The sequence below is a fragment of the Papio anubis genome, chromosome 12 (assembly GCF_008728515.1).
Source record: "Papio anubis isolate 15944 chromosome 12, Panubis1.0, whole genome shotgun sequence".
Taxonomy (NCBI): domain Eukaryota; kingdom Metazoa; phylum Chordata; class Mammalia; order Primates; family Cercopithecidae; genus Papio; species Papio anubis.
The window spans coordinates 106,987,588-106,999,175 of record NC_044987.1 but is presented as its reverse complement, the minus strand read 5'-3'; the positions used below and the strand labels follow the sequence as shown (position 1 = coordinate 106,999,175).

At 33.2% G+C, this 11,588-nt stretch overlaps 2 protein-coding genes across 2 annotated transcripts; both read left to right on the top strand.

Annotated features, from left to right (window-relative positions):
• Window positions 1-3,001: 3,001 nt before the first annotated feature.
• LOC101003211 (olfactory receptor 8I2) lies at window positions 3,002-6,173 on the top strand. Its single transcript, XM_009186048.3, is given in 6 exon segments — window positions 3,002-3,008; window positions 4,193-4,422; window positions 4,424-4,498; window positions 4,500-4,579; window positions 4,581-4,751; window positions 4,753-6,173. Coding segments are annotated over 6 exon segments (927 nt in total). The 3' UTR covers window positions 5,117-6,173.
• A 4,088-nt stretch (window positions 6,174-10,261) lies between these two features.
• Window positions 10,262-11,303, top strand: LOC108582118 (olfactory receptor 8H1). Its single transcript, XM_021926924.2, has one exon. It carries the CDS (start codon window positions 10,300-10,302, stop codon window positions 11,236-11,238), a length of 939 nt encoding a protein of 312 aa, XP_021782616.2. The 5' UTR covers window positions 10,262-10,299; the 3' UTR covers window positions 11,239-11,303.
• The last annotated feature ends 285 nt before the right edge of the window (window positions 11,304-11,588 follow it).

Here is an 11,588-nt window from a genome sequence, read left to right as displayed (position 1 = left end):
ATTGATTTAAATAGAAGACTGAATAAATAAATACATAGGGAAGAAATAATTCTTCCTTACAGAATTCCAATATAAAGAAAGAGTAAGGGAAATAGTAAATTTCTACCAAAATTGCACAGTAATAATTGCTATAAGCAACAAACATTGATGAATGGTAAAAAAAAAAAAAAAAAAGTCATGGAATATTTACATAGTCTAAATTAGCTTTCCCCCGATAAATAACAAATACAAAGAAAGAATTATACTTCTACAGTAAAAATGTCCAGCACACACTACTTTAAGTGATCAAATTTAGTATCACTAATATTACCTATCAACACATATACCCTGTGAGAAAATGGAAAGTGGTATACAGATCGGCTCTCAGGAACTATTCTCAATCATGAAAAACCTCAATTTAATCAGTAGGAAACATCAGGCAAAGTTTAATTGAAGGATAGCCTATAAAAAATACGTGACAGGTACTAAAATATCACAGTTATGAAAGAAAAGAAAAGAATATAGAACAGGAAGAGACTCCGATAGACTAAGGAGACATGACACTAACCACAAGGTGGCACCCTGGATTGGATCCTGGAAGAGAAAATAGGACTTCAGTGGAAAATTTGGTGAAATTTAGTAAGTCTGTAGTTTAGCTAATATTTTATCACCATAAATTTCTTAAGTGTTAATGTTCACACTGTGATTAAGTTAACATTAGTAAAAATACAGTAGTTAATGAAAAGTAAAAACAGAAGTTGATTGACAGAAACCAAAATAGATGGGTAGGAAAACGTAAATTCAGTTAAGCCGTTATTAAATATCTATTTTTCCTGTAATATTTTCAACAATAGCCCCTATAGTAATTATTTGTGATCACTGTACATATTAGTTCACCAAATGTAAGAATATTAAAAAGCTGAAACAAAATTTGAATCTTGAAACAGGCAATTAACTCTAAGTAGTGTGAAAGGAGAAATGATATCATTTTCATATTTGTAGTCCCACACAAAGCATAGTGCCTGCCATCTACTAGATGTTTAATCAATTTGTGTTGAACAAATAAGTAAAAGAGTAGATGAAAAGTTGAGGTTGAATGTGTATAGCCCAATTCTCTCAAAATTTTGTTTTATCAAGTTGAACACGTAGTGGGGGAAAGAATTACTGTAGTCTCTCCTTATCTTTAAATAATCTACAACTCCCAGAGGATACCTGCAATTTCAGATACTACCAAACTCAATATACTTTTTTTCCCTATACATACATACTTGTGATAAACATTAATTTGTAAATTAGACACAGTAAAAGATTAACAACAGTAACTACTAATAAAATGGAGCCATTATAACTACTCGGAATGCACAATTTAAAACCTCTGAATTGTCTATTGCTAGAATTTTCCACGTAATATTTTTAGACTGATTGACCAAGGGTAACTGAAACAACAGAAAGTAAAACGATAAAAAATGGGGGACTACTGTATGCCATTTATTTTGTCCTAATACCTGATAATGTTGATTATCAGTGAGTGAGATGGCACATCTATAATAGATTTTATTACTTTTTAAAAATCTCTAACGTGACAGGTGATATGAGAGATGGTTTCTGTTGCTAGGAAAAATGTATTATTTTTCTTTTCCCCATGCAAATATCTGTCTTGTTTCATTATGTAACAGTAAGAAGATACTTGTTAAAGGATATAAAATCACAGCTTGAGAAAAGGAATGTCTTCTATTGTTCTGTACTACTGTACAATGACTATAGTTAACAATAACATTATGTAGGTTCAAACAGCTAGATAGAGGATATTGAATATTCCCAACACAAATAAATGATGAATGTTTGAGATGACAGGTACGTATGACCTGGTCACTACGTATTATGTTTTGAAACATCACTATGGACTCCATGAATATAAACAGTTATTACTTGCCAATTAAAAATAAGCCCCCTTTAAAAACAAGAAATAAGGAGAATGAAACAATCACAGCAGAAAAGGAATTTAATTAGGTAAGTCTGAGAGATCCTTCCAAGCTAGTGTTTGTCAAAGTATAATCCATGTAATGTGGGGCATCTTGAAAAATTTAATTATATGGGTCAATACCAAACCTAATAAACCAGAATCTGTATAGCAGTGTAGGCTAGGAAGCTGCTCTGAAACAAATAAACAAATAAATGATAATGTGAATACAACTGTGAGAAATATTGTATTTACTCATAAATTGAGCATTAAATGGAGAGCATGAGTTTGATTTGTACCATAGGTTTCTTGTTCATTTTCTTAGATGGCATACGTATTATCAGACAATGATGTTATGTATATACCATCAAGCACAATTAAAAATAACTGAATGCCTGAGTTTAAAATAAACACATCTATGATTGTTGACACAGATGGTAATATAATTTCAACACATATTAACAGCACAGAGTTAGTGAGTAGGAAAGCTTACTTCAGTTTCATAAGAGGGTTATCTGGGAAGCAGTGGTTATCTGAGATACCCTAACATCATATGTCACCTTTATTTTCATAATGATTTAATGTTTCATAAATGTTTCATGTATACATCTACCAATAACATGTAAATAACATGATTTTTAAAGCTACATCAATTGAATTTTTTAATAATGTCTTCTGCCATTTAACTGAATACACAAAAATGAAGATTATACATTTCCAAACACTTACATTGGAGATATACCCCAGACAAGTTAAGAAAGAGACCTTAGAGTACAATTAAGATAGGAATCTCAAGAGATCAAAGATGATAATTGTCTAACCTCTTTATTAGGTAAGTTTAAGTGTTTGAGGAAGAGTTCCAGGTATAAGAATACTGCTTAACGTACAAGATTTCAGAAGAAAATCTTTTGTTATGGGATTGCTTTAGAAATACACTGAGACCAAAACTAATTCTAAATAAGAATCTAGGCTTGAGCAAAAAATACAAACTTTCAATTCTGAAGAATGCACACGAAAACAACAAGTTAACAAGTTAATTTGGCTCTTATTTTTATCCTATCAATGGAAGGTAATATATATAATACCCAATATTATCATCAAAACCACCAATGTTTTTTCATCAACATCATAATATTTAGGGTCCATTATATAGGAAATAGAGATGTATGCTAAGTAACTACAGTAACAACAACAACAGATCCAAGTCATTATGTTGATAATTCATGGGTTTCAGAATTATAGATGAGGCAAATATAACAAACCTGAAAATAAGTGGAAGATAGCTAAAAAAAAAATGTTTCATTTGGATGATTGAATATCAGGCATATTTAATTTTATTACCTTTTTCCCCCCTAAAATTTGCATATCTGCCTGACTGTGAGTATTATTTGCTTGTTTCTCACATCGAGACACTTTCTATTTTTTAATGTCTGCGTCTTTCCATCAGGTTCTAAAAAAATGCCTTTCATGATGAGCAAGACATTTGGTCTTATCTCACCCAAAGAGAGAAAGAATACATGATAGGAGATAAAAGTATAAGAAGTTTTAGCATTAACATGTCAAGTGAGCGAGATGTTTCTAGTTTTCTCTTTTCTGTTTTTTTCTTAACAAAATATAAAAAGCTTTACAGAGCCCAAGGAAATAATAGCTATATCCATCTAAGATTTTATCAAGTTCCTAAAATAATTCTGTGAAGTAATTGTTAGATGTTAAGAAAATAAGACTGAAACACAAAGGAATTATTAAATTCACAAATTATAGAACTTCCTTTTCTAAATGGGTTTTTTTTTCTAAGAGTCATGCAATTAATTTCATTAGATAAATTGCTATATTCGTTAGATAAAATTAATTTCATTAGATAAATTGCTATATTCGTTAGATAAAATTAATTTCATTAGATAAATCGGTATATTCATTAGATACAATTATTTTCGTTAAGTTGCAAGACCCGATGATAGACTGGGGCAGAGAATGGTACATCTCAGGAGCAATCTTTCCTCCTAAGACATCCTTCCAGATACGTTTTTTAGTCCACAAAATTGTGAACTTTTTTTTTAATTAATGTCAGTTTGTAAAAAATTTATGCATAAATGCCTAACTAACTTGAAATCACTAAATTTTACTTTCCATTTGTAACTCTTTCATTGTTGGAGTCTGAGTCAATTCTGATTATAGGGCCTTTAGATTTGAATCCTTCTCTAGCTTTCCTTATTGTTGTTCAGCAGGTAAGTCAAAGGCCTAAGTTGATATAAGTGGCTGGCAACAATTTCACTGAGGTGACTGTCTTCATCCTCTCTGGATTTGCAAATCACCCTGAATTACAAGTCAGTCTTTTCTTGATGTTTCTCTTCATTTATCTATTCACTATTTTGGGAAACATGGGACTGATCATATTAATTAGAATTGATGCTCAGCTTCATACCCCTATGTACTTTTTCCCGAGCAATTTAGCATTCATTGACATATTTTACTGCTCTACTGTAATGCCCTAAGGCATTGGTGAATTTCCAATCTAATCAGAGATCTATCTACTTTGTTGGCTGCTTTGTTCAAATGTACTTTTTTTGTTGGATTGGTGTGTAGTGAGTGTTTCCTTCTGGGATCAATGGCCTATGATCGCTATGTAGCAATCTGCAATCCCTTATTCAGTAGTCGTGTCTCAGAAAGTGTGCCACTGGCTGGGAGTAATGCCATATGCGATAGGCTTCACAAATTCTCTGATATCTGTCTGTGTGATAAGTAGTTTGGCGTTCTGTTATTCCAGCATCAATCATTTTTTCTGTGACACCACAGCTCTTTTAGCACTGTCCTGTAGATGCATTTGGCACAGAAATGGTGATCTTTGTCTTAGCTGGATTCACTCTTCTTAGCTCTCTCCTTATCACGGTCACTTACATCACCATCATCTCAGCCATCCTGAAGAACCAGTCAGCACCAGGAAGGCAGAAGGCCTTCTCCACCTGCACATCCCACCTCACGGGTGTAACTATCTTCTGTGGGTCCCTGATTTTCACCTATTTGCAACTTGATAACACATCATCCCTGATCCACGCACAGTTAGCGTCTGTATTCTACACGACTGTCATTCCCATGCTGAATCTACTCATCTATAGTGTGAGAAACAAAGATGTAAAAAACGTTCTTCTGAGAGTTATACATAGAAAACTTTTTCCGTGACAAATTTATGTATGTTACAATTAAAACAAACGTGGATGGCTTCAGGAATTCAATTATGCCAACAACTAGAAAAATAGTAGAGTAACCTCAAAAAGCATAACACAAACTAAATGAGAACTTAGAGCCTTGCAGTTTGTAAGTTGAATTATTGTTTAATTATATGGACCACTAACTCACTATATTTGGAGGTCAATTCAGCATATACATTATTCAGGCATAGAAATGTACAAGGAAATAAGAGGCATCTGAACATTCATATGTGAGCATACCATCATGCTGAAACAGGTTCAAAATTATTACATTGAGAACATGTAATTTTTGTCATTCTGTGCCCAGTTTATATCATGTAACTGGATTGTTTGTATTAGCCTGATGCGAAAGTAATGGCAGTTTTTGTCATAATGGAACAAAACAAACAAAAAACAAATGGTAAAAACTGCCATTACTTCTGCACCAACATAGTAACTCTATGGATAAAGTCTTAGAAGAAGGATAAAGCATTCTCCAAGATGTGCTTATTTCACATTGCATGCCTGTATCAGAACAGCGCATGTGTACCCCATAAATACACACATTTGCTATGGACCCATAAAAAATAAAAATTTCTTTTAAAACTAAAAAAACTAAATTGACAATATAATGTGACATTGTTTTCTCAGCTATTGGCAACTTGAGAGTAGAAAATGAAAAGGAATAAGAGCAGCTAAATTTTACTAAAAATATTTAGTGACAGCTGATCACCTGAAAGCAAAGAGTACAGAACTGAACAAACAAAAAATAACAAAGCAAATATTAGCCACAATGAAAAATGAAAGATTGAAATAATTTCAGTGCAATCACTAATGGAACAGCAGATACCAGGTAGTATAGAGAAATCTCTTGATAATATGGAGTCCTTTGCCCCTAACAGTTAAGTTCTTGATCATGTATGTATGAACACAATTTTAGATTACATAGGAAAGTGTTCTGTTTATGGCATATATTTCTATAAAAAACAGGACAGTTTAATTTCTCATTAACTATAGATGTCTCATTAGGAGTAACATAATTCCTAGAGTATTTTGGATATAAACAGATTCTTGCATCTCCAGATCAAAAGGAAAACTTTGTTAATTCTACAGCACTAAAGGAAGAAAATGTGTATGTATGTGTTCCTGTGTGTGAGGTAAGAAAGATGGTGCTTTCCTTGAAAAGACTTAAACCTGGTTTAATGAACTCTCCCAGGTGTTATTAGAAGATAACCATTGAAAAAGTTTTATCAGTACCGGCCTGTCCAACATTGTGAAAACCAGTCTCCACCAAAAAGATATAAAAATTAGCCAGATGTGGTGGCACACACCTGTAGTCCTAGCTACTAGGGAGACTGAAGCAGGAGAATCGCTTGAACCCACAGGCAGAGGCTGCAGTGACCCCGGATCATACCACTATTGCCGGGGCAATAGAGTGACACTCTATCTCTAAAAATAAATAAAATCAATATTTGTAAGATAAAAATAATTTTAACTCAAAATTTTAAAAAATTAGAATTATAATTTTATTAAGATTTTAATAACTTAATGACTAAGCATAACTGAGGTTAATCTTAGTCAAATAAGAAATAAAAAAATTAACTTTACACTATTTTCATAATATGCCACAATAGGAATAATTCATATCACTATATGTAAGTGAAAAGTGACACTCAGATGAATAATGCAAATACTAAATTCTGGTATTATTAAACAGGTAACCATGAGAAAATACTGTTACTAGGTATTTTCGATACCTAGTAAATTTATCAGTACCGGCCTGTCCAACATTGTGGACATTACTTCAATACCTAGTAAAAGTAGGTCCAACATTTGGACCTGTCCAACATTACTTCAATACCTAGTAAAAATATGCAACCTGATAAATTAGGGGAAATAAAATAATAAAACAAAAATAAAATAACTAATGAATAAGCAAGTTAGTAAGTCTTTGAACCAAATTTATCAAAAAAGGTCTTTTTTTAATTGAGCCAAAGATGAAAGACAAATAAAACAATAGTTAACATAATCCAGACGACAGAGAGAGATTGAGAGAAAGAGAATAGGGGGGGCATAAGTAATGTAGTTTAAAATATAATGACCTCAGGCCAGGCACAGTGGTTCATACCTGTAATCCCAGCACTTTGAGAGGCCAAGGCAGGAACATCGCTTGAGCCCTGGAGTTCAGGACAAGCCTTTGCAACATAGTGAGACCCTGTCTGTACAAAAAATAAGACGAGCCTGGTAGTGAGCACCTGTAGTCCCAGATAGTTGGGAGGCTGAGGCAGGAGGATCACTTGAGCCCAGGAGGTGGACATTGCAATGAGTCAAGATAGCACAACTGCACTCCAGCCTGGGCAACAAACGAGACTCTGTCTCTAAATAACGAAATCACAACAAAAATAAAATACAATTACCTAGGGCATTACACACTATATTATTTAAATTGAGAGTTTTAAAATCTCTGATCAGAATTAGGCTTCTGCCATGACACAGTAAATGGTAAAATAATTTTCTTGCCATTATAAACAACTCTGAACCTGAACAAAATGGTTTTTAATGTTAGAAAAAAAAAATGAGCAAGAAAACCCCTTGTTCATGGCTCTCGTGGTGGCTTTGACATAGAAAGTCACCTTTTGCCTCTTATTTGGCTTAAGCCCTAATGATACCTATATCAAAGAGTGTGATTCTGGCTTTTTAATCTCCACATTAGCCTGTCTCAGAATCACTAAATTTGTGATGAACAGAATTGCTCTTCCAAAAGCTCATCAAATGTACAATAAATACATACAAAAGTAGCTGCTTTATTACATACCAACAAGTTATCTCCGGAAATTCTAGATTATGGACATGTTTCCTTCTAGACTCACTTTTAAATTTACATGAAAATTGATTTTATTATCATGACTTAACACAAAATCACATTAATATTTTACTCTGATTTACACTGTGTTTTCTTTCAGACCCTTCCTTTGCTTCCCCATCTTGGACAAATAGTACTCAGTACAATATTTCAGCTCAATTTTTATATTTTAACTTTTAACCCATATTTAAGAGAAAATTTGATCTGATTATATATGGAGGAAGTAAGTTTTAAGCAACTAAATTAATTATAAAATGTTTATTAGTCTCAGGGTTGATTTTGTCTTTCTGCTCTCACTTTTATTTCATAAAATTTTAAAAAGCACATGAAAATAACAAAACATTGCACAAATACTTCATGTAGATGAATTAGGTGACACTGCGAAACCAGAATAAAGCAAGCCTGCATCACTGTTTTGGTAATGCTTCAAAATGTCTATTAGCTGGTAAGCACGTAGTTAACGTAGTAAATTATCCCCGGGGCACTAGCCAATACCTCAACCATAGAATTGTAGGGTTTATAAAAGGTTAATGTAACATAGTTCATGGCATAGCATAAAATTTTGGTTATTAGATGATGAAAATACACTGAATATATAGTATAATTGTTATGCAATCTATAGGTACATGTACAAATAGGAATTAAGTGCACAAAAGAAAATAATTAGAAAAAAATTATACTGTTGGCAAAATGTTAACAGTTTAGAATTACTTTCATTTTCTTTTTTTGAATTTTGTTATGTTCTGATTCTTCTTAATAGGTTTTGCTTCTATGATAGTATCATACATTTGAATATACAAAATTTTAATTGTAAAAAATGTATTATCCCATCTTTGGTGTCAGTCATAGAATAATTATTTTTCTGGAAATGGCTTTTCCACCACCCCAGTAAAATATTGAGAACATCACAAGAAAAGACCAATCCAGAATTTCCTTCATTCATGTGGCTTGTAAGGTAAAAAGGAAAACCTTTGCTCAAAAATCTATCATGGCTGCATTTATTCCCTGCACCTTTATCCTTGGAAACATACCAAGCAATTCTTCATTGGTAATTGGTCCACAGGGACTACCAAAAGGTGCATTATCATCAGCCCCTCATATATAAGGTACTCTAGAATTATCAGAGTGAAGGGCAAAGAATAATCTCCCTGTAGTCACAGTAGCTTCCAGTGTCCTTTTGACACACAACTTCCTGGTAATCTTTCCATTTGACCAGGACCTCAACAAAATTTCTAGGTTGGTGTTTTGACACAGAATAAAACAAAATGAATGCACAAACATGTAAAAACAATTTATCTCAAGGAAAACAAATATTAGAGAAAATTTTATCTCCTTAAATGCTTTTCATGTTTTATTTATAAGAAAAATTTGAAGTTGACAAATTTCTAGACAGATAATACAAGAAAGCTTTTTCACCAACTTTGGCTCAGACACAGTAAGTATTATTCTCAAAATTGGAAGATTTTATTCCAGATGAAATTAATTTGGGAGTTTATCATAATAATATACATATACATATCATTTAGTCCTTACCCTAAGTAATGTCGGGGTTTGTGAAAACAGAAATGTAGAGTTGACGAAATGAGTCTACAAGCAAAGTACATATTTTGATCATATAATTTTTGGAAGCAATTTGATTTTAATTGATTAAGTTACTAAAACATCATATTTTTTATAAATGAATACATATATGGTCTATAATTTTAATGTATCCTACTAAAATCTTTAAGGGTGGAGTTTATTTAAAATTACTATTAAATGATATTAGAAACAAAGGGGCAGGAAATCTATTAAAAACTGTTTCCTCTCATTTTTTATTACATGTCTAGCTCTTTCTCAAGTGTTCTGAAATTATTTATAAAAAGGAGTATAGTATTATAAGCCTTCTCTCTGAAGTCAACATATGTTGGCAGAATCAGTGTCAACATTTAATTGTTCTGACTTTGGATAAGTTACTCAAACCTTCCATATCTTTTTCTTCTCATCTAAAATATGTGGATAATAGTAGTATCTATGGCATAATATTTTCACGTGGATTAAATGTGTTAATAAAGGAAGGCATTCAGAACAAGGTCAGGTTCATTCTAATTATGCAATATGTTACATTTTATTATATCACATCTAAATGTTAATTTACACTTATCTACATTGGCGATATAATTCTGTTTTTAGGTCACATTGTATAAATTTATTCATAATTTATAGAAACACTAAACTAATTAAATGCTAGATTATTATATAAACAGAAACCTTTTGAAGTCATTCCTGTTAAGTATCAACTTTGATTTCTCAGCAGTTTAAAGCAATTGAACATGATGGGTAGAAGAAATAACACAAATGTGCCTGACTTCATCCTTACGGGACTGTCAGATTCTGAAGAGGTCAGGATAGCCCTCTTTATGCTATTTCTCCTGATATACCTAATTACCATGCTGGGGAATGTGGGGATGACATTGCTAATCCACCTGGACCTCCAACTTCACATTCCCATGTATTTTTTCCTCACTCACCTGTCATTTATTGACCTCAGTTACTCAACTGTCATCACACCTAAAACCTTAGCAAACTTACTGACTTCCAACTCTATTTCCTTCATGGGCTGCTTTGCCCAGATGTTCTTTTTTGTCTTTTTGGGAGCTGCTGAATGTTTTCTTCTCTCCTCAATGGCCTATGATCGCTATGTAGCTATCTGCAGTCCTCTACACTACCCAGTTATTATGTCCAAAAGGCTCTGCCGCGCTCTCCTCACTGGGCCCTACGTGATTGGCTTTATGGATTCCTTTGTCAACGTGATTTGGATGAGCAGATTGCATTTCTGCGACTCAAATGTAGTTCATCACTTTTTCTGTGACACGTCCCCAATTTTAGCTCTGTCCTGCACGGACACACATGACATTGAAATCATGATATGCATTTTAGCTGGTTCCACCCTGATGGTCTCCCTTATCACGATATCTGCATCCTATGTGTGCATTCTCTCTACCATCCTGAAAATTAATTCCACTTCAGGAAAGCAGAAAGCTTTCTCTACTTGCACCTCTCATCTCTTGGGAGTCACCATCTTTTATGGCACTATGATTTTTACTTATTTAAAACCAAGAAAGTCTTATTCCTTGGGAAGGGATCAAGTGGCTTCTGTGTTTTATACTATTGTGATTCCCATGCTGAACCCACTCATTTATAGTCTTAGAAACAAAGAAGTGAAAAATGCTGTCATTAGAGTCATGCAGAGAAGACAGGACTCCGGGTAATTAAAATAGCAGGAATGCTGAACATTTAAACTCATCTTTTCTTTCTTTTCTATTCGGTATTTCCTTAGTCTTTCTATAAAAACAATTGAATTCTTTAATTTGTTTGCATTTTTGTTGTGCTAACCTTTGCTTGACTAAACATGATCTTGAACATTTCAAGGTGTATGTTTTCAGAAATCCAAATTGCAATTAGAAATCATAGTATGTGTTGGCCGGGTGCGATGGCTCATGCTTGTAATCCCAGCACTCTGGGAGGCCGAGGCGGGCGGATCACCTGAGGTCAGAAGTTCAAGACCAGCCTGGCCACAGTGAAAGGCTGTCTCTAGTAGAAATACAAAAAATTAGCTGGG

What these genes read in the sequence shown, in the direction of transcription:
- LOC108582118 (XM_021926924.2), top strand. Translation starts at nt 10,300, where the DNA reads ATGATGGGTAGAAGAAATAACACAAATGTGCCTGACTTCATCCTTACG.